This window comes from Haemaphysalis longicornis, unplaced genomic scaffold (assembly GCF_048455015.1).
Source record: "Haemaphysalis longicornis isolate Haplotype H1 unplaced genomic scaffold, Haemaphysalis longicornis Haplotype H1 scaffold_2, whole genome shotgun sequence".
Classification (NCBI taxonomy): domain Eukaryota; kingdom Metazoa; phylum Arthropoda; class Arachnida; order Ixodida; family Ixodidae; genus Haemaphysalis; species Haemaphysalis longicornis.
This window is the reverse complement of record NW_027526295.1, coordinates 201,809,293-201,836,780: the sequence shown is the minus strand read 5'-3', so window position 1 is coordinate 201,836,780 and position 27,488 is coordinate 201,809,293. Positions and strand designations below refer to the sequence as shown.

The 27,488-nt window shown below is 47.0% G+C and overlaps 1 protein-coding gene across 14 annotated transcripts in view; it reads left to right on the top strand.

Annotated features, from left to right (window-relative positions):
- The window catches only part of Baz (par-3 family cell polarity regulator), a 229,505-nt gene that overhangs the window by 190,234 nt on the left and 11,783 nt on the right, over nucleotides 1-27,488 (top strand). For 12 of the 14 annotated variants that reach the window (XM_077699146.1, XM_077699154.1, XM_077699151.1 and 9 more), the window contains 18 exons: nucleotides 4,312-4,416; nucleotides 5,932-6,127; nucleotides 6,706-6,848; nucleotides 7,682-7,891; nucleotides 8,185-8,276; nucleotides 8,651-8,728; nucleotides 9,507-9,651; nucleotides 10,711-10,987; nucleotides 11,622-11,917; nucleotides 12,442-12,585; nucleotides 13,236-13,436; nucleotides 13,640-13,827; nucleotides 15,187-15,398; nucleotides 16,016-16,382; nucleotides 16,833-17,074; nucleotides 18,549-18,656; nucleotides 19,436-19,504; nucleotides 25,545-25,877. In XM_077699146.1, the coding sequence (XP_077555272.1) occupies nucleotides 4,312-4,416; nucleotides 5,932-6,127; nucleotides 6,706-6,848; nucleotides 7,682-7,891; nucleotides 8,185-8,276; nucleotides 8,651-8,728; nucleotides 9,507-9,651; nucleotides 10,711-10,987; nucleotides 11,622-11,917; nucleotides 12,442-12,585; nucleotides 13,236-13,436; nucleotides 13,640-13,827; nucleotides 15,187-15,398; nucleotides 16,016-16,382; nucleotides 16,833-17,074; nucleotides 18,549-18,656; nucleotides 19,436-19,504; nucleotides 25,545-25,877 (3,406 nt within the window). Of the gene's footprint in view, nucleotides 1-1,905; nucleotides 2,063-4,311; nucleotides 4,417-5,931; nucleotides 6,128-6,705; nucleotides 6,849-7,681; nucleotides 7,892-8,184; nucleotides 8,277-8,650; nucleotides 8,729-9,506; nucleotides 9,652-10,710; nucleotides 10,988-11,621; nucleotides 11,918-12,441; nucleotides 12,586-13,235; nucleotides 13,437-13,639; nucleotides 13,828-15,186; nucleotides 15,399-16,015; nucleotides 16,383-16,832; nucleotides 17,075-18,548; nucleotides 18,657-19,435; nucleotides 19,505-25,544; nucleotides 25,878-27,488 lie in introns of those variants that run through there. The other 2 variants (XM_077699152.1, XM_077699142.1) reach the window with 2 other exon arrangements.

Here is a 27,488-nt window from a genome sequence, read left to right as displayed (position 1 = left end):
CATTTAGGGCTAACCGCATGTGCGTGGTCAATCAGACGCTTGATTAAATTCTGCAAAGTTCCGGACCCTTCTACAACTCAAATGTATCGTGTGTTCCGCAGTAGTGGTTTATGGTCAGTTAAAGGCGGAAAAGGCTGCACAGAGTACTTTTGGGCTGTTATTTATCGGTGTTTTGTTCCACTTCACTGTAGATTGACATGTCGGCTAACGAAGTCCAGTGTACTTTTCTAATTAAACGAAATTCGAGAAGTCCGCCGATGGTATTGATCGAGATTTACTGGAAATAGGAGCGAAACGTCCAGAAATCTAGAATCCGCTGCAATGGTGTACAATTACCGCCCAGACGCAGCCATCAGAAATCGTGTTGATCAGGCCCAGGAGGCGTTCCGGTGACTATGAGTACGTGTGTGCTGCGCCTCAAGTGCACCAGGGAAGTTGGACGTCCTGAACGTGTTCAATGCGTGTTGAAAGACACGCGACGGAGACCTCCCTCAAGAAGGTCACGCGGCGCATCCAGGCGTTCAGACGACGACCGCATTTTCTCTTTACTTGCAGTCTCCTTTCGCATTCGACTTGGTCTCGTACAATAGGCGGCGGCGGCGGCACGGACGCGAGCCAGCCCGGCAACAGAGACGAGATGCATGCATGATTGCCGCTGGCTCGCTCGGAAAGCCCTCGGTAAAAGCGTCGGTCGGAGACTGCCATCACGAGAGCGAGGCGGGGGCCGTCTCTCGCAAATACTCGCTCGTCCAACACATTGGGCTGCCCTGTCTCGCAATGGCGCCGTGGAAAACGAGCGAATGCCGCGCTGCTTGCTGTCAAGCCGCGTGCGTTATTCCCGGCGGCACCTTCACCTCTCGATGCTTCTTCGTCCCCTCGGCTCGGACGGCTCCGGATGCCTCGAGCCTGCGCAGCTTGTTTGTCCTTGCGCTGGGAGGCCGCTCGTCTTCTCCCCTTCTGTGGCCACCGGTCGTTATCCGCGGGCCTGGCCGGCCCATTGTTCGCTGGTGGTGCTGGTGGTGTGATTCATTGAAGGCGCACAACTCGCTTCCCTGACGGTGAAAGTAGCGAGAGGGAGGCTTTCTTTCTTTCTTTCTCACTCTCTATTCTAGTGCGCAAGAGCAGGGTCGACCGCAAGAAATCTGTGCGCAGCGTCAATCAATCAATGAGTGCACAAGTACTGGAGTGCCCGTACCACTATATAAATCTGTAGGTGTATTGGGAATGCTTCATAAGCAAAATTTTATGCTGAGTCGGCTGCCACATTTGAATCAGCCCGTCTGATGACGTAAACGAACCAAATGAGGCTTGCTTCACACCGGGAAGGAACATGCATCAGATATTCCCATATGTTACCGTTGTGCTGTTTTTTTTTTTCTATTTTATTGTAGTTGTATGTTTGACGCGCGCTTGCCATCTTTTGTCTGACAAAGTTAAACTTGCTTCGCAAAGCGCAACGCTTGCCAATTGCGGCAGTCAGGGCGTTTCTCAAGTCTTCTGGAGGGGTTCGCGGGTGAGTTGGTGCGGGCAAATTCCTTTCATAGGATTTTGTCGGGGGACCCTGGGTACGGTGACCTTTGACCCCTTTGACAAAGCAAAAAAGTGACGTCGGCGGAAGTAGGTGGGCAAGGCGAGCTTGTTTTGTTGGAAACGCGTCATATTTGCATTTCGTGGGCTTGCCACAGCTATGCCCATAAAAAAAAAAAAAAAAGTTCCAGCACGTTGCTGCAATCAAGTTGCGTACTGGAGCTTGCTCGGTTTTGTTCCAGCCGGTCCATTATTGCTTGCAAACAAGGCAACCACTCTGTAATCGAAACCGGCCGGAAAGGTAGCTATCGTCATCGTAAACAGCCCAGACTGGCGCACTTTTCGGGCAGCGTTTGCACTACCACTAGAGTGAACTAGTTCACTCTACTACCACGTTTTAAACACGTGTGGGTTTCCAGCTGAGTAACTTTAGCTTCGGGTCTTCGCGCAGTCTGGACAGTGGAGGTCTTCGGCATTATTACAGTGCGAATTCGACATGGTATCTACTGACGGCAACGAAGAGCGTCCGCAACTTGTAAGTAGGCTTGCGGTGCACATTGTAATTTTTAAACAACAAGCGGCGGCTCATACGAGAGGCAGGTTAGCTCTCCTGCTTTGTTGGGGAGGGGGGGGGGGGAGTAAAAAAGAAAAGCCGGTTGGAGTTTGCGTGCCCAAGAACCGTGACCGACTGCGGTAGAGCGTCCGGTCTGCGCGATCGTTGTCCGAGCGCGGTTGCATCGCAACAACCGCCGTTGAAGCATGACGCGTGCAAGCATGCTTATTGGACCGTGTGCAGGTACAGCGCGCTGATTTATCTTCATGTCTTCATTGTTCTTTGCTGTCGAACAGCGGAAGTTCCCACGTTACTCCATCGTCATGCACATTCTGGAAGATGCGCCGCTAATACGGTGAAAGTTCGATTGTTTCCGCGCCGGTCTTGTTACGTCCGTAGTTTTTTCAATCCACCGCCAAGAGATGCTAAGCAAAAAAGGGAAAATCGCAAAATTAGGTTTTTCGTGTCGGGCTGCTTTGGCTCTAGTGTTGAATGGGATGGCATCATCGAGACGGGGGGACCGGTACCGGAAGCGAGATTGGAGCCCGAGAGATGTAGCAGTGATTGCAGCTTCTTACTGACCTGGGTGCCAGAGGCTGTCATTTGGCTAGACATTGCTCTCCCCCCCCCCCCACCCCCCCTTCCGTTTTTTTTTTTTTTTCGTTGACATTTTGCGACCTCTTGCAAATCAACAGTGAATACCGTAAAGCAATGAGTGATTGCATCAGACGGGCATGCTTCAGTGGCTTGTTATAAAGACCGTTGCATCAAGCATGGTGTTTTGTATCCAGTTGCATAGCATTTGCATTGTTCTTTCACTGCGAGGACATTCCCAGCTCACTCGCAACGTCATTGTATTGTTCTATCTAATTAGTGACATTCACACGTAAAAGATGTCACACTTCATCACTTAACCTTCTCTCTGCACTGTACTCCTGGCAGGGCACAGCATAAAAAAAATCTTGATGCATTGAATTTCTTAAACCTAAGCAAAGCATAACTTGACACCTTGCATGTCAGGTGCGAAATCACAATGGCTGCCCTTTGTGGCTGCCTGCTCGCTTCCTAGTCATTGTCTCTCATTGTTCTGACCGAGCACTGAAAGTTGCCTCCAGCCAACGCTATAAATAGTATCCACTGAAGGAAGTGGACCGTATAGCCACACGGGAAGGCTTTGTCTGGCTCTGATCTTGAAGCGGTCATCTTGACACCTGCCTCCTGTGATTTCTAAGAGAGGATCTCTGCTCTCAAAGACATTGTCTCCTCCTTTAGATGCAATGAACCCATTGCAACTTGACGGGAGATGTTTCTTTTTCTTTTTTTTTTTCCTTTTTTGCTTTCTTTTCCTTACTCTAGGTCCAAGAATACTTGCTGTGAGGGCAAGCTGTACTCATGCTAATAGCTCCTTGAAAATAAAGTAGTGATACTTGCGAGCTCAAAAGGAAACATGTTGGTTACACTTTCCAAAAGCCATGAAGTCTGAATAACCTATATTGATTGATTGTGGGGTTTAACACACTGAAGCTACACCTGGCCAGGAGGAGCGCTGTAGTAGAGGGCTCTGGATTAATTTCGGCCACCTAGGGATCTTTAACGTGCGCTGAAATATCGACACACGAGTGCTTTTGCTTTTCGCCTTCATCAGAAAAGCGGCTGCTACGGCCAGGAATTGAATCCGCGTCCTTGGGCTCAGCATCACAGCACCATAGCCACTGAGCCACCGCGGCTGATTGAATAACCTACATGGCTGCTGTGGAATGACACACTGTTGTGGAGTTATAAGAAGTTTCAAACATGCTGGCTTGAGCACTTTACCAGCATGTTTTTCTCCAGCCTTTGTGCATTAGGGTTGAAGAATGTCAACTCTAACTCAGAGCAAAGTTTTCTGACTGTTTTAAGTTTGTCTTCTGTGCATCCTTTTACCATTTCGTGTATTTTCTTACGATTTTAACATTTAACATTTGTAATGCTAACTAGCATTTAATGCTGATACTTCACACGAATTGGACTCAAATCGCTGTTGTGAACATCATGAACACAAAAGTCAAGTTAAAGGGAAGCATAGAGTACCAAAGAACCGTTCCTGTGAATAGCAGAGAATCACAACAATACAGGTAGTTCTGTGTACCTCGAGCCCACAATACTGCGTGCTTCTCTTGCATTCCATCGGAAAAAAGTGTGACCAGGTAAACATGTCCTGAGTGCGCCCGTCTTTCTCTTTTTCCATGCAGCCGCAAGACACGTGGGTGACTGTACATAACGTGAAGAGCTGTAATGACGGAGGCATTCTGGACCCCGACGATCACCTCAATGATGTTGTGGACGACAGAGAACAAGTGAGTGGTGGTGCCAGCCCTCGTGGTGCATGGGTGTTTGCACTCCAAAAAGGGCTGTGTGCAGATTGCCTGTTGGTGTGACTTCTAATTTTCCCCGCTTTGCAAGACTGGCCGCCCTCAGGGGTAAAGGCTATGTCTTATTGTAGAACACGATGTATACTTTGTTTTGAGCATAAGTTTGTCTGCACTTATGTCGCAATACATCGTCATTGTCATTATCATTGCAGTCCCACTCGTCCTGTGAGCAAGGAGTGAAACAAGGAGCTGGACTGCGAATCTATTCCTCGTAACAGTGGAGTGGGCAGTAAAAGGGAGGGAATGATGCCGTCATGATATCTTTTCTCATGGGAGGCAGAGGCGTGTCACGAATACACAGATCACCGCTCATATTCGTCGTGTATTCAGGATCAAGTGAACTTTCATTGTTTCAGTTTCACAAGAATTTATATTAAATGTGCTTTTCTTGTGCAGTATAAGCACTTGGGCCTCCTTGCACTAAGCCTTGAAATGGGATGTGTTGATAAGGGTATATTCTGCCTTAAATTAAAATTGTGTGTGAAAAAGAAATGCAACTGATTAGATGTTCAGTGCACGCACAAGGTATATGTGACTCGTTACGAAAAATTTGACATTTCTTTTTTGTTTAATTGAAGCAATGGAGCCGAACTCTGTCATAGCATGAGCTGTGGGAACTTCGGCACAACTTGAGCCTTACTTCTCATACCCTCATGCATAGTGTAGACAAAAAATTCTTTTCCAGTGTGAGTTTTCCATTGTGGCACACCTAAAAATAACAGTGGGTCAGAATTATGTGGTAATGAATTTACTTAAGTTCAAGCCATGGGCTTCTCTCTGGCTGTGTTTGCAAAGTACTGCATGTTCTCTATTTTTAGTGCTGGAAGCACTAGGGGGCTACTTACAAAAAAAAAAAAAAAACATTGTCTGTGTGTGCATGGTAAGTGAGGCCATGGTCCCATTTCCTATGCCACTTCTCTGGTTAGTAAGGAGTAAGATCATGACCCTTGTCGTTAACTGACTTTCCTCATTAGTGAGGGCAGCTCGCCGTGAACAACGGTTGATAATACAAAAAAAAAAAAAACATTGCTACTTCTCTACCTAAACCTCATGTAGCGCTCTAGCATGGCACAGCCTTATTGCCCGACAGGACGTAAGAGCATGATCCCTCACTTTCCTATAAATTAGATTTATTAGACCTTAATGTGAACCTGTACTACAGCACCGCAATTGCCATCCAAACTTCAGCTACATAATACATAACTGTAACAATGACAATGGACGATGTTTGCGGTTATACGTGGCCAGTTGTGTCATCAAGCTCACTGTACTGGTACTCCAGCCATTTTGCCATGGTGTAACTGTAACGAGGCTTGATTGCAGTTGGTAAGGAGAGGTGCCAAGTAGTTTTCAGTTAAGCTTAGCCAGCCCCTTTAGTTCTGGCGTTTTGTGGGCGTCGGCCAATGAGTAACGACGTTCCAACCGTTCCCGTCCGCGCAGATCATAGCGGTGTTTGAGGAGCGGTCGTCTCCCTGCCAAATCCACAATGCCGGGGACGGGACGAGTGCCAGCTCGGTGGGCACCGAGAGCCCAGACATCTTCCACTGCAACGAGCTGAACCACAATGGCACGGTCAAGGGAGGGGGCTCCAGCTACATTGACGTCGAGGAGATCACTGCCGACAAGCTGCCATTGGGTGAGTGAAAGATGAGGCAGCGTCTACGCTTCGCCCGGTACCCTTGGCTTCGAAATGCTAGTAATTATAGGACGAAGTCTTATAAATGACGGCATGGTTGCAGCCATTGTTGCTTAAACAAAGTGTGCATCAAACATGAAAACCACTGATTTCTATAAACTTTGACTGACTGCTGCTTCGGTGGCCATAAAGAATGGTATTTGTTTGTAGCACAATCTTGCGTAAGGAAAAACGGAAATGCCTGTGCGTATAAGTTTTTGGGTCACGTTAAGTGTTTTGGTGCTGTGCTTACTATCATTGAACAAACCAAACAAAAATAATTTTGCCATCGTCAGCAACTTGTGAAGCCTACGCCACAGTTTCTGTTGCGGTCACCAGTCCTGGAGCACACACATAGGAATTTGTACGACTTGTGTAGGTGCAAAAAAAAGTTTTTAGGTGTGCCGTAGGTATTTTTGCTAAAGGTTATTGGCAACACTCGCTGTGGGCGTTCTTTGAACTTTGCATGGGATCACTTCTGTGGTGAAAGTGTGCTGCAGAGCTTCATTCTCAAAGGGCGGTGCTCTGTATTGTTGCAGGCGTCGCTCCCCTTCAGGTCCGAAGGGGCAGTGAGCCGACGCTAAACCGTCTTTCCCCGGTCTCATCCGAGCCAGATCCCACCAAGAGATGGTCGGCGGCTGTTGTCGTGGATGACCTCTCTCTCAGCCAAGGGGGGAAAGAGGTAAGCCCCGTTTCTTCGTCCATTGGGGCTACGAATGGTGCTCCCTGTTCACTTTGCCATCTCACTTCCTTGTGTTGCATGTTTTCTCACTGACTTTCGGGCAGTGCTTTCAAATTGAGTCTGCACACAGACTTGCTGGTAGATGTAGTACTTCGTGCATCAGCCAACAGGTTTCCTTCAGATGTTGGCAGAGGTGCCAAGGTTGGTTCACACTAAAAAAAACGAGGATGCCACCTCAACGTGCAAGGCAAATATGGCGTACCGTATCTCTGCCACATTTGATTTGTTTCGATGTCATGCGCCTATTCAAAATTATGCTTGTCTAAGCCTCAAATGCGACTCAAAGGGAAGGGGGACTACAATTTAGATAACACCTGCAGGGAAGTTTGCTGCAAGGCTGTGACATATATTTTATGTGTGTTTCACAGAGTCATAGGTTAACTATGACTGCAGTGTGGGTGCAGCCAGTGTCCATTGTTAATGATCGACATGGAGGATGATAAACAGGAAAGTTTTTGTCACCTACCCCCCCCCCAAGTATATATATATATATATATATATATATATATATATATATATATATATATATATATATATATATATATATATATATATATATATATATATATATATGGCCTTGACATGTCGCACCTGCGTGTGATAATGCATCTTTTCTTTTTCGCCTATCATCAGGCTTGCTTCTTTTAATCTTAAGAGGTTATGTACTGTTAAACACAGAGAAAATACGCTGCGCACGGTGGGCTGTGCAGGAACACTATATCTTTGAATGGCGCCATTCTCACTGCTGCCCTCTGCGTCCCTTCCACCTCCAGAATGGCAGCCTCTCGTCGGATGGTGAGCAGCAGCATCCCGCTCCTCCCGCCCTGGTCCTGCCTCCGGGGGAGCGAGGGGAGGGGAGTGGAGGGGAGGAGAAGTCCGGCGGCCTGTCTCGCATTTCCAGGGGCTCTGGGCGTCTCTCCATGTTGGGCAACAACCCCCACATGCTGCGCTGGGCTGAGGCAGCCGACCGGCAGCTCTACAAGGTATTACCACCCGAGGAGCTCTCTCCTTGGCTGTCAGTGGCAAGACAATCCACTTAGGAATAGACTGCCTTACCGCTGACTGTGATTTTAGCAACTTATTTTCAAGCGCTGTTTTGGGCAGGCAGGGCTACCGATAATCAAGTGCCTTTCTTTACTGCAGTCACATCCAACACGCATTCTTATTCAACTTTGGTGTCCATCTGCTCGTTACCTGTTATCACTTCTTGAGACCAGTGCTTTGACTTGAGGAGTAGTGCGCATGCCTAAGCTTGCCCCTTTTCTCCCTTCTGCAGTTTCAAGACAGCAGGAAAGACCCACTCGGCAGTGCTGGCTCTTCTCCCGATAGGGACAGTGCGGCTTCGTCAGGGAGCAGCAATGAGGAAAGGTGAGGGGGAGGGAGCCTTTCCTGCCTCGCATGGAAGAAGTTGTTTAATTTAATTGATGAAACCCACCTGAGACCCCACAAGGGAGTGTGTTGCAGCCATCTAGTTCTGTTTACACTGTACCCTTTCAGGTCATTTTGATTTCACCCCTTCACCTTTACTGCCCTGTAGTGTGCTCTCTAAATCTAACAGTTGTTAGTGGCACTTTGTGGTGAGCTGCTCGTTCTTTTTCTTCAGCCAAGTGTTGAACGTGTTTGATGCCCCCAACTTCGCTCTTTAGTAACTACCAACTATCACTTGTCAGAATGTTGAGCCAAAGTAAGTGTTCAGTGCAATGGTTTAACATTCCTGTGCTCGTTTATTTTTCCACGTCCAGGGATTCCATAGTTATACTCAAGAACGAGGCTGGTCCTTTGGGAATCCACGTTGTGCCAGAGCAGGGCAGTGGTGGAAGGTGAGCACTTTGTCATGCCTTGCTCCTCAGTGGTCACGTGTGTGCCACCACGGGTTGATAGCTGCTTGTTGCTAGTACACCATACGATACAAATGTAGTCAGTAAGGACCTGAAGAAGCTTCAGGCGATGTACTATCGGCGTCAAATGTAACGCGAACACGAAAATACGAACCAGAACGTGCAAAATTAAAAAATACTGTTCGTAGAGTTCGTATAATGGCACGCTATTGGTATAGTATTTGGAAATCCACTTTTCCCGACTTTGTTTTTGTAACTAAGCCACGCGCCATTTTGGCTTGCATGGAAAGAAATCGCGCTATTTGTGCGTTCAAGTTCATATTTTCGTGTTCACGTTTCATTTGACGCCGATAGTACACATCGCAGACTTGTGCCAAATCTGCTGTTGTAGACAGAACACTTCCGTGCATCCACTTCAGTGGAGGGCTTATCCCATCAAGCTCGTTTTGTGTCAACTGAAGACAGGCTCAGTTTAATAAAGTTCATTCTCTCTCTATGCCTGTTCAGCTCCGGTGGCTTACCTCTGAGTTGTGGTCTGCCCTTCAGTCCTGATAGATTCAGTGTACTGCAACTTCAGTGCCCGGTTTCGGTGTCAGTCAAGCGGCCTGTCTTTAAGAGGTACATTGAAACATGTCCAGCTGATGTGTTTATCAAGTTCTATCAAGTTCACCGTCTTGGGAAGGCAGGCTGCTTTTCAGGCTCAGTTGCAGTCCTCTTGTTCAGCTGACCGTGCGTCTTTTCTTACTTTTTGTGTGAGCAGGGACATGGGGCTGGTGATTCAAGGCATCGAGCCCGGTGGCCGCATTGACCGAGATGGCCGGTTGCGGGTGGGCGACACCATTGTGGAGGTGAACGGCCGCAGCCTCCTGCACCTGAGCTTCCAGGCTGCACAGCAGGTCTTCAAGGTGAGGAGAAAACACGGGCGTCTTGCCTTGTCTACCCCCTTTTTCGTACCTGAGTTACTTTGCCTGTAGCATTTGGGTGGTCCACCACTGTCAGCACTTTCGCTATCTGCTGCCACTTGTACAAGGTGGCAGGTTTAGTTCAGTCACAGCAACCATATCTATCTGATGTTGGGGAAATAAGTTTTGTTTTAGTGCCTTTTAAAGAGCTAAAGGAGGTATGAATTGGCGGGAAGCTTTTTTTATGGGTCCCATCATATTCAAGGTGCCTCTTTCATTGGTGTATTATACCTTGAATTGTCGACCATTAGCATGTGGTCATTGACATACACATTTTTGTTTTTATTCATATGTGTACAAAGAACCAAATGTTGATCTTGCTTTTTGTACTTGGTTATTCCAGCCAGTTTTTCTCTTGCTTTCAAAACTAAAAGGAAGTGCACTTTCCTTTTAGGCTGGCATAAAAGCTCTTGCATGTAATTTTCCCTGAAGTTACCTCAGAAATAATTCATACACTAACAAGTTATGAATCCTTTACGTTTTGTTCATTGTTTAATTGGTAAAATTGAACATATGTGTAATTGTGACAAAATTAAACATATGTGTAATTTCATCATTTAATTTTGTGTGCGCATGCGTGCATGCATGCGTGCATGCATGTAAGATAGACGTTGGTAGTGTTGATATGACGCAGCAATAAATTAGTCGTGGTCTGTGCGATCCACTGTTCTTTGATTGCTTCTTGTCCTTGTTTATGCCATGAAAATTGTAAAGTAGCCTATAGTTCTCAGTCTTCATTGCTTTGTCAGCTTTGGAAACCTCGCTCCGGAAAACTTAAACGGGATTCAGAGATTTTACTCAGTCTCACCTTGTGTGTGTGTGTGTGTGCTTTCATGCCTTTCTTTGCTTTATGCTGCCCCCTAGAGCTTTTTCTGGAGTTGAAGGTTGCCCATTAGCACATTACGCTGCGAGCAAAGTGTGTAGAGTTGGGTGAAAAAAATGATGAGGGGTAATTAGGAGTCCTCCTGCATGATTGCATTCTCGGCTTCTCTTTTTTGGTAGGAGGCGCTGCAGTCTCCCGAGATCTGCCTGCACCTGAGCCGGCGGAGGCACCACGGCGGCTCCCCGGCCTCGACGCCCCCGCCTCTGCCCTTGTCGCTTCCCCCAGCGATGCAGTCGCCCCAGAGCGGCAGCAGTGAGGCGGGCTCTTCCTCCCTGGCGTCTTCCTCCCTGAGCCCGCCAAAGCGACGGCCGCCCCCTCCCTCCCCTTTCCACAAGGACTCAAAAGAGGACCTCAACAACGGCGTTGTCAATGGCCTCGTCGAGGGAGAAGAGCGGAGTGAGTGCGCATTCGCCGGGAACCATGTTGCACAGCTGCACTGAAGGTTTCTGACAGAGTAGCAAAGGAAGTAAAAATGGAGGGTTAAACTTAAATTGCAGAATTCTGTGCGTAGTTGCTTCACAGGGAACAATGGCAATCCCGCCCTTTTCTTTTTAATGTTGTTTTTAATAAGGAGGGAAACCAGAGAATCCAAACAAATGTGTGAATGAGAAATTTGCTGACATCCGGGCTAAAGGCAGGTTCTAGGAAGTTGCAGTGCTATCCTTGAGCTTGCAAGGTTGATTTACACTCATGGAAAACTTTTGTTTTTGTGCGTGAGAACCACACACCTTTACTCTTCGGTGCAGTCACGGCCTTCCTCAAGTTACGCTGGTTCTTTCTGCTGTCTTTCCTACTGTGCATAGCTTTCAGGGAAGGTGTAAGATCGGAAGTTGTTATCATGGTACTCATTATGTGTGCGTGCTGTTTGGTTTAATTTTGCTTTGTGTGTGCGCATGTGCACGTGTGTGTGTGCGTGTGTGTGCACGCGCGCGTTTGCGTGCGTGCATGTGTGTGTGCGTGTGTAATGTTATGGAAGCCTAACCATCTATGCTGCTCATGCACGGAACGCTTGCTCTGCCCCTTTGTGCAGGTGGCCTCAACAGCAAGGTGGCGACTGTGACGCCCACGAAAAAGATCACGCCGCCTCCGACCGCCGCTTCCAACAGCCGGGGAGCGAGCGGCACGTGCCTCAACGTGGCCAACACGCGCAAGATTGGCCGCAAGGTGCACATCAAGCTGGTCAAGGGGCCCGAAGGGCTGGGCTTCAGCGTCACGACACGGGACAACCCGGCCGGCGGCAACTGCCCCATCTACATTAAGAATATCCTGCCCCGCGGAGCGGCCATCGACGATGGCCGGCTCAGGCCAGGAGATCGCCTCTTGGAGGTGAGAAGAGGGACGCGCCTGTGATGACAATGCATATGGCAATACACTTTTCCACTTCCAAATGCTTTGAATGGCCGACAGTTCGGCCAGTAAATGAGGAGGGAAAATAAAGTTTGAGCGTTCTTCAACCGCCGTGATTGGGGCTGGTGACAAGCTTTGGTGGATTTAGGGGTGGATTTAGAATGGATTTAAAGGTGGATTAAGCATGGTGGATTTAGGGGTGGGAAGGGGGCCTCTACATGGGTGCAGGTGCTTTGTTCGGAATATTATGCTTGTCACTGCTCAGCACATGTTCATTTGGTAAAAGGGGCTTTCAGGAAGTGCAGCTCCTAACATTCACTCATGTGGAGCAGAAGCTCACAAGCATTGCAGTGCATAATATTGCCTTGCTTGTGCTTGAAATGAATTGCATTAAATACCTTAACCCCAACTTTCACTCATTTGCTCCCTTTAAACTATTTTGGTGCATGAAAGTGTTGATGTTTGTGAGGGCAACACTGAGGGTCTTTTCAATTTGCCTTCAGGTAAATGGTGTGGAAATGACGGGACGGTCACAAACGGATGCCGTAACCATCCTGCGGAATGCCCCTCCTGGGAGCACGGTTGAACTGGTGGTCTCCAGGCAGGAACCGGATCCTTCTCCTAGTCCTGGTCTACCCAGGGAAATTGTAAGTGCTGCCACAGTTCAGCCTTTTTGGCTAACTCAACTGCTGGAGTGTTTGTTTTTTGCTAAAGCTTTACGATTCGCTCCATTAAGACACGCAGTGCACAGCTCTCTGTGACAGAACCTGCTGTATATTTATTTGCTGTTTGGGCTGCATACAAGAGGTGCAGTTGTGTGAATAGGCATATCTATTTGGTTAATGGGCTGGAGCATAAGAACCGAAACTGCAATCCCACTTCAAAGCATCACAGGGGCACCACTGAATGTTCGGTCAATTCACTGGAAGAAGAAATAGTCTCAGATGCAAAGTCGTGCAGTATGCTCTAACATTCATTCCTAATGTACAATACTGTGTCATACACTTGACTGGCTGTCACAAGATGAGAGAAGGGGAGAGCCGCTCGCTTGGTCTGTCTTGTAAGGGGGGAGAGAGGGGAGGAGGGTTGCCTTTTCTCATGGTTGAGGAACCAAATTTTCTTGCGCGACCTGCGCTCTACAGACTGTAGCTGCCGAGAGATTTCCATGGGGATTGGTTGGGAAAGACTGGTACTTGCTGTCTGACAAGGTCACAAACTATTTCGAGGTGCATGGTCCCAGCTGAAGCCAGACGCGATATTGTTTCGTGACGTGTTTGTTGGTATGTCTCTCATGCAGCCTCCCGAGAAGGCTGGTGAAGAAGTGGGCATCTTCCCGTGGCGTCAGAAAGAGATCCTGACGCTTGACATTCCACTCAATGACACGGGCTCGGCAGGGCTTGGAGTCAGCGTCAAGGGCAAGACGTCAACCGGCCCCAACACCCCCGTCGACCTGGGCATCTTTGTCAAGTCGGTCATCCATGGCGGTGCAGCGTCGAAGGTTGGCCTAGTAGATGATCTTGCTTTCATTTTGTGAACAAGGCTGAAATTTCGAACGTTATGCAGGAGCTTCTTGTTATCTTGAGGTCTGTGGGGGCATCAGCAAGTTATGACAGCTTTCTCATTAGCCTGTTTACAGTTTTATGGCTGTTTACACTGCTTGTGTATCGGTTTAAAGAGAAGTTTTGGTGTTTCCTTTGACAGGACGGGCGATTGCGGACAAACGACCAGCTGCTCAACATCAACGGCACCTCCCTGCTTGGCATGACCAACAGCCAGGCCATGGAGACACTGCGTCGCGCCATGACTCAGGGCGAGGGACCAAACCCGAATGCCATCACGTTAACCATCGCTCGGCGGGTGCCATCACAAGACGTCGCTGAGAACCTCAGGTACTACACATTCCGTGTCGCTTGCGGTTCACCTGCACTAGCGAGACACTTCTGAGGGGCAGGGTCATAGCCAAATCATTTTGTTTTAACTATAAAGGGCAAGAATGTAGTGCAAGAAAAAATTTATGATGCTGCATTGAGGCAGAAGCAGGCAATAGCAGTGTATTGCTAGGCCAGGGCGTGAAAAAGTGACCTAACACGGCAGCATCATCCAGATGTGTTTTTCTCAAAAAACTTGGAAGCAGCAAATCAAAGTTCACTTTTTGCTTACTTTAGTATTAGTGAACTCCAAAAACGTGTTTCAATGCTTTCTATGACTGCATTTGCACCGTGTAATGTACCCTGCAAGGTTGTATGATCATAGGTCTTGAATCACACGGCTTATATACTAAGGAGAATTTCTGGGCAAGCAGTGAAGTATAAATAACTTTTTCTTTCTACCTTTTTTGTGCGAGTTCATATCCGTAATGTGCAAAAACATTACAAGCTTATTGCAGTTGTGTCTCTGGCACACAATTTTCTTTTGTTTAGCCTTCCTGCGATTTTCTGTAACCTCAGTTGTTGCAAAGTTTTGCAGCATCAGTTTCTAACTACAGCCAGCGAAAGGCATTAGCTGTCCTTATTTTATTATCATTTCAGCACAGTTCTGCCAAACTTAATACTCATTTTCCAAGCAGCTTTTAGGGTTGCCACCTTTCCCCGCAGAAAAAACCGGGACGGGGGGGAGGGGGGAAGGGGGGGGGGGGGGGGGGGCGGGGGGAGTGCTATAGAGAAAGTTGAACTTGTGTTAAAAAACAGATGTGACTTTTTTTTTTTTTTGACATACAATGTCATATGTTGTAGCGTTTTCCTACAGAGGAATCCACATAACGTTTGTACTCAAAGTGATCAAGATTTTGGTTATTGCTCTGAATGTGCTGCAGTGAAAAGTAACCGCCGTTGCTGACTGCACCGGTGGCATTTTGTGGTGTTATTCCTCCCTTTGGTTCCCTTCCATCTGAGGAATCGCGCTCGGCCACATATCTGCTCGGATCGCGTGTCTTTTCAGAGCTTGTCGACACATGTATCGTGGTTGTGGCTGTATTGACGTTTACAAAAGGCGAAAAAAGAAATAGCTGCTCCACAATGGCCAAAAAACCGTCCAATGTCGGCCGGTTTTAGGTACAGACCGGCAACCGGCCTGCGGTCTAAAAAACCGGTCGGGCCGGTCCAAAACCGGTCAGGTGACAACCCTAGCAGCTTTACCGGAGGTTTTTATGCAATGCACAGAGTTCCTCAGGATCTGTCACCTTAGGAAATGTAAGCGCATCTGGAAGCTGGCATCGCCCAACAGGCGTTTTTGATTGTGTGCTGGCACAGGTTTGAGGAGGGCTTCCTGTCCAGTGGAGACTCCTTCTCGGTGCACCTGCGGTCAGACTCGCTGCTCAGCTCAGACTCGACGGCCGCCTCCTCCTCTTGCGAGAATCTCTCCGTCTCGGGTAACAGCGGCCGCACGCCAGACCACTCCACCAGCGGCAACTCCGAGAACACCGTGGTCTACGTGCCCAAGCAGCCGCCGCCCGTCCACGACTGTGAGAACCGCTTTCTTTCCTTTTTGTTTGTAACTAAGTGGGAACTGACAACTCCAAATGCAGTTGCATGTGTGTTAGCAGGGTTGGCAGTATAATGAGCATTGCATGGCATGGTTGTATTGTTTTGGTAAAGGGCATGCGGGTCTTAAAAATAAAAGAATTAACCAGAAAAGCATTTTTTCTTTTAATAATCATTTTCAGAGAGTATAATTTTTTTTTTTGTTTTTTTTTTTTGTCAGCCAAGCATCTAGTCCTAGGAGTTTGTATTTGATCCATGATACCAATTTATAACATGACTTTCACCAAAATTGTCGAAGACTCGCCACAGAAATAACTTGTTTTGACAACATGCAGCTCTTGTTCCACTTTCGTAGTTGCGTCCATCTTGGTTGCACTGAAATGTGTGGCTTTTCGTTCTCCCCGTCTTTCTCTCTTTCAATCATGTGGTAGTAGATGAGAATTACTTCTCATCATTCTACAAGCATTCTTTTTTTTCTGTTTCCCCATGTCCGCTGCATCCCTTACAAGTTTTTTGTTCTTGGTTGACCAACTGTCCTGCTCAGTTCGTCCACCACATGGGCTTACTGTTCCTCTTTCGCCTCTCCGTTGTCACGCAGACGGTTACGGAAGGAACCCCGTGTTAGAACGCCTCATGGGTCAGAGTGCTGGCACGCTGCCGTCAAACCTCCGCAACGAGTCATACCTCCGGGCCAGCCATGACAGCTGGGCCGCCGAGCGGCACGGCCGACACCACATGGCTCCCCGGACGGCTCCCAACCACCGGCCCACCCCACTGTCACCCCTGTCGCCGCTGTCGCTCAACACCAGCCGGGGTTCGGCGGACACTGTACAGATTGAAGACGACTATCCGTCTTCAGTGCGGAGTGGGGGCGACACTGGTGCGCCACCCATGACGCCCGTCCAGGAGGAGGCCCCGCCGACACCCACCCTGGTTCAGGATGGCAACAACCTCAACCAGAGCGAGTGCGTCAATGTTTGTGGCCAACCACCTTGCTTCATCCTACCAATTGCTTCATTAGAATGGATTAACTTTGAATTTTCACGGTAGCATCACTGTAGCAGAACCTGTTGATTGGCTTCACGGGTCTGTGGGAAAGAAGCGTGATGGGTAACTTGAGAATACCTGCCAATTGCAGATGTTGTTGTTGGTGTACATTTACCAAACGGGGGGGGCTCAAGGCAAAGAAACAAAACAGCCTTAGAACATATGAGCGATGCTTTTCTCGACCACTGTCCAATATTTCTCGACCACTGTCCAATAGTGCGAGACTATTTGGGATGTGAACTAGGAAGCGGGCAGGTAAGGCAGTGATAGTACGAATTTCAGTCTGCTTGTTATGGAGGTTTGTCTGAACTCCCCAGAGCCGCATGACATCAGCTGAGCTGTGCTTGTGCCTGCATGGGACTGTGCAGGCTGTCCCTAGTGGACGGAGGCAACTTCTGCCGGGACGGCTTTGGCCGCCAGAGCATCTCGGAGAAGAGGCACGCCCACTTGGACGCCCGCAACACGGACACCTACAAGCGCAACAAGCGCACCCGGGAGGAACAGGAGAAGAACTCGCGGCAGACCGAGGTCAAGACATCCGTTTCCCCTCCACCCACTGTCAACGGCGGCCCCCCTCACAGGGATGGTACGGATTACCGACGGCCCACCGGTGAGTGACCGCAGCTCTGATCAGAGTTGGGCCAGCAAAAAAGAAGAGGGAGAAAGAGAGGGGGGATTTTTTGAGGAGTGGCATAAAAAAAGAGTTATTTTTATGCCACTGCTCAGTTGTTATCTTACTTAGTTCTGCAGAAAATAATAAAATAATTTTCAACGTAGCTTCAATCTGCATTGAACCAAGGGTGGATGGGGTCATAGCATCGTACACAGTCAAACTTGATTATATCGAACTCGCAAAAAAACACCTGTCAGTTTGATATAGGGGATAATTCGATACAAGCATGCTAAAGAATTGGATGTCATAAAAACCTATACCATTTGTAAGAGCAATTTATTTTCTTTCGCACAAAATAGTCTATCTTCTTTTGCTTGAACAACTTCGCTTTTCAGCATTTGGTGTACGATATATCGGGAGTCGCTGGTGTTTTTGTCCGATATAGGCGTAATTTTTGCTATGTATTCTCGCTGCAAATATACTGTGACCGTAAATAGTTCAATGTACAACATAATTCAATGGAAACAGGTTTGATACAGTTGGGTGCGTCTGTACCTCTATTTCCTTCTTTTGGGTGGGCTGTCAAGCTGCCTACCTCTGCATTGCTTACTGACTGTCTGTAGGTGTAAACAATTGATTGATGTTGCGAAAGGTTCAAGAGCATAAAAACAGCTTTAGCGAAAAGCAGGTAAAGTCAGCAGGCAATTTAATGTTGATTTTCACTGCTGTTTTGCTGTGTGTGGTACACAGTACAATTGTATGTGTTGGAAAGTTAAGCTTGGTGTTTCACTTTGTCTTTTCAGGTCCAAGCAAACTTGAGTCCATTCTTGATTTTCATATTTTGGTTCTTGTTCAATTCTAAACTAAACTAACTCCATGCTGTTTTAGTTTAGAAAAGAGCAAATAAAGTTACTGGTTTTGGCTGGACACCTTATCAATAGAGTGGTGTGACAATTAGTATAGGGAAAGATTATTTGAGCTCACAAGAGTGCTACAGTAGTTCAGGCTACACTTAGAGCATGTTTCTAGCTTTTTCTTATCATTGTGAACAGTAGATAATGTCAAATCTTTAGCTTGTATGGAGAAGTTCTTCCGTGAACTTGCAGATATCACAATCAAGAGGATTCAACAGGGAGGAAATTAAAAACTTTGTTCAAAATTAGAGCTGTGACTATGCAGCCTTTCTGAGCATGTTTGCACCGAAGCAGATGCCTATTAACATTTTTAATGACATGCAGGTAGTAATCGTTACTGAGAAGAAAGCAGCACATTAAAAAATGGTTGCACTTTTGGATGCACACTGCTGGTTCTTCTGTCTCTGCTTAGGCCTTGCTTCAGATGCTTGCTTTATTGCAGTGCGCTGTTACAGTGTATTTTGATGTGACATACGGAAGATCAGTGATGCATGAAAATTAATTGCTTTCTTACCCCCCCCCATGTTTGTTTGTTTTTTTCTGTCACTTCGCTACAGCACTAAGCGGAAAAGAGCAGCAGCAGCAAAATGGCAACCTTGTCCGGTCCAATTCGGCAGATTCCCTTTTGAGTCATTCCAGGTCACATGGTCCAACGGAATCCACATGTGAGTTTGCCTTGCATTTCGTGCTTTGAGTACTTGTCTGGTACTTAGTAATGTTGTATAATGCATGGCATGCCAACTGAGGGCCCCTTTGTCTTTTCATATGCATGAGAGCTGTGAAACAAGTGACGACAAAAGTTTTACGGATTGTTTGCCCCTACTACTCGAACTAAACCAGTCTAATAAACTGTGGCTCAGTGGTTGAGGCCAAGGATAATAGTGCAAATTTTAGGGCAAGGTTTTTGTGGGCAGTCACAGTGTCTTGTGGAAGCGTGCGAGAAATATGCCCCATTGCTGTGACTGAGCCTAATAAACATGAGAACGGAATGCACCTCGAACCATAAAGTTGCAACAGTCTTTTGTTGAGGTCACAAAACAGTAATAGGGTCGGGGCTGAAGCAGCCATAATTTTGTGGCCCAATGGGAACAACACAAGAATTATTTTTTTATTCCCCCTTTTACTTGCATGCTGACTGAATGCATGCCAAGCTGTGTTCTGGTATCAAGTGGAAATGAAGTGTTTGTTCATTCTGGTGGGCCTAAACTATTTCGCTTGAGGTCGAGGGATTCGCCTTGGAGCCTTCATTTGCTGGACCATTTTCCCAGACTGGCCTGCTTGCTTCCCCACCGTGCATGACATCTTTAGTGGGGGAAAACGTGCGGCCTCCCATCCCTTTTCTCAGATCTTTGTTTACCAGTAACGTTGTGGTAACCATTAACTGGTTGTGAGTCTAATCCGGGTTTTTCCCATGTTCCTGTTGCTGTGCCGTGTTTCCCCGCAGATCTAGTCAAATGTCAGCAAGTGAGCAAGGTGCATAGGAATCCCTTGTTCTTCTATCCAACTTGCTGCTGTAGGTAGCCCCCTCCTCCCTCTATTTGCCTGCTGTGCACGGAAGTGCTCGTGTCTGTCTTGTGGGTGTCCGCTTTGCGTGCCTTTCTTTTCTTTTTTGCTTGACTCGCTAATAACCTGCCTTGATACTCCTGTGACATTGCTTCCTCTTTTTCTTACATTGCTTCTTGCTTGAACTGTATGATATATATCTAAGAACAAGGCTTTTTGCCATGGGAGACCAGTTTATTGAAATCGTATATGTTTAGGGGTGTATTTATTTAAAATGCCTTGCAGGCAGGCCCCCTTGCAGTGCATTGTGGAAACGGAAAGGGGTTGCACACAAACACAAAAGAAGAGGGACATCACACTGTTTGAACTCGGTGCTCAAATCTGCAGTGAACAATACAGGCAGCAATTGATGACAACATAATATATCAGCACCTTAAGTGTTTTTGGGGAGGGGGGGGGGGGGGGGGGGAATTAGGAAAAAAAAAGCCATACCATTATGCAAGTGGGAAGTCTTGCATAATGGTAAATCAAGTAATACCCTTGCTGCCGTGGCATCTCAAATGCCAGGGCAGCAAGGGTATTATGACTTAAGGGTATCACTCAACTCAAATGCGAATGTTATGCTGCTCCACTGGGTTTTGGAATGGCATTCGGCTCAAATGACAGTTAAGCTGAATGAGCACCCCAAGAGACATTCGGGGCTCCTGAATGTCATTTTTGCACTATTGTGCATAGCGTCTTAATTAAGTCATCATTAGAATGTAATTATTACCATGCTTAGAAACAAATATTTTAAATTTTGGGACTTTGTTTACTTTTCATTCACTTCAATCATGATATTAAGATGTAATAATTGCATACTTTCAGCACCAGTGCGAGCATGCAGCAAACCATTGTTGCCAGACATAGCGAAACATGTGCCCAGAAGTATTGAAAAACCTTGATTGCATTCAGAATTAAGCAAAAAGTGTGTCAAAGCTTGAATTATTTATCCTTTGATATCATTTTACAGTCAAAGACCACTCCTAAATTTTATCGTTGCGGTATCGTATAAGAACTAAACTCGACGTCAGCAGCGCCACACAGCACGGTGAGTGATTGTTAAAGCGGTCAAATGCCATCGAAATTGTATTGGAGCACGGCTGGTTCTCAATGACATTCGGTTCTCGAGAAGCCAGTGTAGCAGGGCTATAAGTAAAGCCAAATAAAGTCAGGATAACCGAGTAAAAAAAAAAAATGAACCGCAAGGAATAGGCAGCCAATATGTGTGGACGCTAGCCATACAAAGCAACTGGTATGATTTGAAAATTTCAGAAGTGTTGAGCCCAATGTGCACAAATGAGCTACTCTGGTACATTCATGAACACTGTGCGATTTGAAAGAGATGCACACTCGCTCTGAATTTCATGATGAAGGAGAGAACCCTTGTGGTACTGAAAAGCCACAAGTGCCTTATAACTTGAAATTTATTTGGTACACTCTCAGGACAGGGAATGTGTGTTGGGATGGCAATTATGAGAATGGGGGCAAAAATAAAAATTTGTTTGATTTATAGGCTTCAATGAAAAAAAGAGACACCCTGGTGCGAGAAAAAAATAAAATCGACGTTTCTATGATGCTGGACTCTTGAAGTACAGTCCAGTGAACAGTATTCAAATGCCATGAAAATTCCATCATTATAACCGATAATTGTTATAAACGGGTTGCAAAAAAAACACAAAACAAGATATCAAAATATTTCATTCGCATGCAAGCAGCGTCATACTACTACTACTTGCAGAAAAGATGCCATAGTCAGTGAGCTTTGTTTGCCTCATGTGAAGCTGATGCACATCTTTTTCAAGAGCATCTTTAAATGCTTCACCCTGCTGAGCGAAAGGCCCTTGGCGGAAATGAAATCCCTAAGGGACTGTATCATGCATTGGGCCTCCTGCCAACCTGAGTAGGCTGCTAAACCGCATCGTCACAGTATTACTGTTAGCGCTGTCCGCAGCAAGTATCTGCACAACAATCGCCTCTTCAGTGAGGCACTTGGACATTTCTAAAACATCAGCCCTGATGTCCCTTCCACGGAAAAACGGAGGCAGTTAAAGAGGCACTCAGTGAAATTCAAAGCAGTGCACACGTGACACAACAGGTGAACATTAGTGAATGCGCGAGCGAGTGGCGCCGGCAGTGCGAGTTCGCGAGCGGGCGCGGGGACGATGCCAAAGCATCGGCGCCAGGAGGGGGTTTTGTAGGAAAATTGCTCTCCTCCTCTCGCTTTCTCGAAAGCAGTGCAGTCAACTCGTTTTCTGAGGGGGGGAAAGGATGCGAGGCTCGCGGTGCATGCTGTCTGTGTGGAGAGCCGGCCGCAGCTCTGGCGCACGCTGTAACCGGATTCATATTTCGATGCACGCTGTAACCAGATTCAATCATTATATCCAATATTGCAGCACTGTAGCATTGTAATGGGTGGGTTTTTTTTACCATAGAATGCACACAAAAGTGGACGGTGCCATAGTTGTTCATCGTTATATCCGATATATTGTTATATAACAGTATCTTTATAAGTGGGCTCGACTGTAGTATCTAAACATGTGTGCTTTGTTCTACTACCTTTTACTACCTTTTACTAAGGCCTTTTACTACCTGTTCAAAGAGGAAGAAAGAAGTTCCAGGAAGTTTTTGCTACTGCGCTCTTCTGCCATTATTTTTCTTTCTGCGACGCCTGATATGGCTTCTGTTGTGTCTGTGTATGCGTGCGTGTGTGTGTGTGTGTGCACTGGCCTTGAGTGTTTTACCATTACTCCCTACCCCTTCCCACCGGTGGTTGGCACTGTCCTTTCGAGGCAGCAGTAAAGGTTGTAGGCACTACTATTGCACTGTGTCAAGCTTCTCTCACCAGTTTAGAGTGTTGGTCACGTCGCCTACAGCAGCGCACGCCAGCTCTGTTAAGTTGGACTCTGTTCAAGCACTTCTTGTCCCTTTAGGTACTCTAACAGCAGAGCCTTGGCCTTCCTATAATTATTTGTGTTCGTATCATTACGCTACCAGCTGCTTGCATTGCGACCTGTGTCCGAAGCATGCGTGTTCGTCAGTCCTGTTTGAAGCTGAGGCAGTCATGCAAGCATTGTGGAATGTCACTGTGTCTTAATTGAGTTTCGTGTAGTAAAATGTATGTTTTCTTCTTCCTTTTATGTTTTTCTCACTGTATTTAGTAGTCTATGCACATGAAGGATGATTTTTTTTTCTATTCCACGTGGTGTTGTCCTGGTGTGGTCATTTATGAGTGACATAATACGTTGTACTGTGTGCAATGCACCTATCTATAACAGCGAGCAGTATTCCAACTAGATGGCTCTGAAAATCCCTATTCAGGGCTGAAGTAGTCCCCAACATTTTTTTCTAGAGTCAGCATAGACTTGAGAGTGGTGCTGTTAGTGATCTATAAATTATAATTCAGGCCAAGGCAGGAAGTTCGAAAAGCGGCGTTATAGGCAAGTGCATTGCACACTGCACCATTCAATGTCAAGATTGCGCCTTGTTACACTTACGTGCTTGACTTTTTGGACACAAGTTTTAATTTCTCTCAGTTCTTGTGCCATCCTATTAAGTAAGTTGCTTTTTACAAGGCTTCAAATGTTACATTTCAGTAGTTTTTAAGCATCTGAACTTACACAGCAGGTTTTTTTTATTATTGATTGGTGCGAGGTGTCTAACTTTCTTCTTAACGTTATGGCAAAGAGTCTTTAGACACATTGTGCATTGTGTAGCAGCACACATGTGGGGCTTACTAACAAAACTCAAGAGGTGAATAATCTATGGTTTATTGTTTCTTGTAATAGCAAGGATTTAAAATATCGCTATACAAAAGAGTGCAATGCACTGAGAAAGTGTCGTTCATAGCTGAGAATACAAGCAACTTGTCAGCATTCCTCAGTTATGATCACCCCATCACCAAGTTCGGGGGAATTAAAACCAACTGGTTTCTAATGACATTAGTAGGTGGAAGTAAAAAGTTGTTTGCAGCACTTGGTGCCTATTTGTGACGTTACTGCTGGATCAGTTTTGACAGAAGGGGTGGGGGCAACGGGGTGGGGGAATGCACAAAACTTTTGTGCTGTGTTTCGATTGCATGAAATGATGTATGGGAACTTTAATATGCATGGGCACTTTCCAAGATCACAAGATGCCAAAATACTTGCCAGTTCAGTTTACATTTAGATTAACATTGTTTTCACTTGTCAGCTTTTGTTTGAATTTTGAGAATTTCTGGTAGACAAGGTCTCAGTGTGAAGTCACATTGTGGGTTGCATGAAATTTTACTCAGTGTTTGCGCAGGCTGACAAGTCGTGACTTGGGTTGGATGTCCTTGATGATGGTGATGGCAAGGGGTGACTGGGAAAAAAAAACCGTTGACCACAATTACACTCTTGCACAAGACGGGGGACAGTGAACCCCAGGGGTTATGTTCGTTGCAAATTCACAGAAAGTGGCATGAATGCACAGACATCAAGATAACAGGTCCAGAAATGGGGGAATGCCAGTAAGGTTACCGTTGCATTAAACTTACCGTTCAATATGAATCTGATTTTGACGCAGCAAAAATTCTGCACCACTAATAGGAGCACGAAGCATTTCGGAAAAAGTAGAATTAACAGCTTTCGCTGCAAAAGCAATGAAGTCTCACAAAAAGTGTATTTGGAAAATTTGGTTTTAGTAAAAAAGAAAAGGGCTTGCCTTGTGGGTCAATTTCTCTGCATGATACTGGTAAAAAGCAAAGGCCGGAGCAAATGTGTTTTCAGTCTTTCCACTTACCTTCAGGCTAGAACATTACTACAGTCAAACCCAGTTATATCGAACTCGCAAAAAAACACCCGCGAGTTCGATATATGGCATAATTCGATATATGCGTGCTGAAGAATTGGACAGCATAAAAGCACCTACCGTTTATGAAAGCACTTTATTAATGAAACAAACTCACTTCCGCACGAAGTAGTCCTGAATTTTCTTCTGTTTAAGCAGCTTCGCTGCCTGCGACGGCACGCACATTTCTACATTGTCCAAGGAGTCAGAGCAGCTGAGCCCGCAACCTTCCACGTTCGCGCAGAAATGACGAACTAGTGCGAGCGCATCAATCTCTTCTGAGGCTGTGGGCAAAGGCTCTTCGTCATTTTCCTCGCAGCCGCTTGAGTTCGGTGCACCGTCTGCAACGTAATCTTCGTTTTCGAGCTCACCCGTGGTCGCGACACCGTCATCCACGCTTACGAACTCGTCGGCCGTTGATCCATCAATGGCGTCCGGGTCGACGGCGGCTTCCTGACACGGAAACAGCCGGAGAGAGAGAGAGAGAGGGAGAAAGAGTGAGGTGAAGGAGCTGCACAGGAACCCCCGGGCTAAACCACTTTTCGAGGGTGTGTCGGCGGGTTTCTCCTCTGCCGCGAGGGAAAGCCAACTTAAGAGGTGGGGGGGGGGGGGGCACTTTTGCGCCGCTGGCGTTCGATATATCGGGAGTTGCTGCTGCTAATTCTGTTCGATGTAAGTGTAATTTTTGCTATACATTCTCATGGAATACATTCCGTGCGCAGAAATAGTTCGATGTAGAGGATAATTCGATGTAAACGGGTTCGATATAGTCGGGTTTGACTGTACAAGGGAACTTTATGTATCTAGGAAGAGCATTAGTTGTCTCCTTGCTGCCAAGTCTGCAAATGGCCTGTCAGGGACTTTTTATTTATACATATTGTGTGCCCATTTCGTATTCCTTTTAATTTTTGTAGGTTCTAAATTTGGAAAGCACATACATTGTTTATCCCACTGCTCCTACTTTAGGTCTGATCCCACAGATGACCCCTAATATGCCTCATAAGTTGAGGCTGGACATTCTGCGTGCCATTTGCAAGCTGCGACATGCTTAGGGTGAACGATTTAGTTTGTGCAGTTTGCTGAAAGCCCAGCGGGTAACGGCAGTATGTAGGGGACTACTCGTTGCAGGACATTAAGGTGTTGTGCGCGTATGTGTGTTGCAAAGGCGTGACCGTTGTTCCCGTTGCTCCAATCTCCGATAGTCATGGTGAACGGCGACTCGCCGAGCACGGACGCCAGCTGCCACACGACCAACACGACGGTGACCAAGAGCAACTACAGCAGCAGTGGCAACGGCACCGTGCAGCTGCTAGGGCCCTCTCTGGGCATGCGCAAGTCGAGCAGCCTCGAGAGCCTCCACACGCTCGGGGCCCAGGACAGCAGCGGGGGTGCTGCCTCCTCGATGGGGGCAGCTGCCACGCAGAACCCCCGGGGGGCCAGGGGCTGCAACGAGAGCTTCCGTGCCGCCGTCGATCGCTCCTACGACGGGCCACCCGCCGCCGGAACGCAGAACTGCGCTGACCAGATGGAGACGCGTGAGTGGGCTGGCATGCTCTAGTGTTTCTTTTCCCCGCCTAACCCTTCGGGTTTCTTTTCTTTTCCTTTTTTTTTTCTCCCTCCTAATCTTAGAATATCACACATGCCTGCCCACAAAATTTTGCCCATTCCAATGCATTGTCTTTGTCATCATACTGATCTCCTGCTGGAAGCAGTAGCGATATTTCAGTGAGAGGCAGCGATATCCAGTGAAGGGGAGACGCGGGTCTTGGAATCCCGAAATTTGGCCAAAAAATCGATTTTTAGAAATCGCCATTTTCGGAAAGTAGAGCTATTTTTCTACCGGTTAGCAAAATATCCAGACCCAGGAGTACGTATTTGAGCCATAATATCAATTTATAGCACCGACGCCCGCTAAAATCGGCCAAGATTCGACGCGAAAATAGCATTTTTTCGACGACTCGCCCCTCGGGTTCTACATGCCCCACGGCGTCCATCTTGGTCTCATTCGAAAGCGCGTCTTTTCGTTTTCAATTTCCCGCCAGAACCACTCCGTTTCGTGCATTGGTTGCGAGTAAAACCGGGGTAGAAAAGAGACGGAACGCGCCGCCCAATTGGCTACTGACTGCACGTGACCGCAGGGCGCAACCTCATTGGCTGGGCGCCGTGGGTCGTCTGCTCGGCACTCTCATCACACTGCAACGGCTCATGTATTCATCTATGCGAGGACCGGCAAAAGCCCCGCATGGCGTAAAAATAAAGTAAATATGTCTATGGATAAGCGAAAGAAAGAACTAGCAGTATTAAAAGCGCCTGGAGTACGATTTTCTGCGTGTCTGACGACGACTTTTCGCGAGAACGGCGCCGAGACGGAGGTAGGCTTAGCGCCCCCGCGGGTTGCCGAGACGATAGCGTAACGATATGATTACGCCTGCGGGGGCACTAAGTTGCGTCTATCTTTCGATCAGCAGCAAATAGAAAGAAAAGAAATGATAAAGTGGAGGATGCCGCACGCCGACGTCGCAAGGGAAGTGTGTTCATTCTGTTATCAACGATGCCGCGGCGGGTCGGCCCGCACTCCGGCGCGCGCTTCCTTGTCGGCAGGTTACCATATAGATGAGCGATTTGGGAATTATAAATGCTCGCACTGAGCACAATGTGCGTTAGTGACGTGATATACGAGTAGATTAGACCGAAAACGTGGTTATCCCACCTAGCCAAGCACATGCACGTTACAGAACAGTGGCGGGCATTCCGTTAGCAGCCCCTTCGCTGCAACTCATTTCACGCGATGCAAATCCGATTTGATTGCTACAAATGAAGCAGTAACATAACAAAATAAACGTTTACAACTGTGGTGCACGATCGGCACCTCAGCCCTAGTCGCCAAAGAGTGACGGCGCGCTGCCAACAGCATAAAAATTGAAGCAACGTTCTGGCTTTGCTTTTGTTCAGTTTTTCTGCCAGGTGCCATCTGTAGACAGAGGATTTCATAATTTTCCCACCAACGGATTTCAGCAAACTTGGTATGCTCTTGTTGAGCGAAAAGCGAGCTACATTCTAGAACCTTTCTTTTTTTCATATGCTCAATAGATAAAACTGTCACTTGTAGTAAAACTTCAACTGCGATTTTCTCAGCTTCTCTTTTT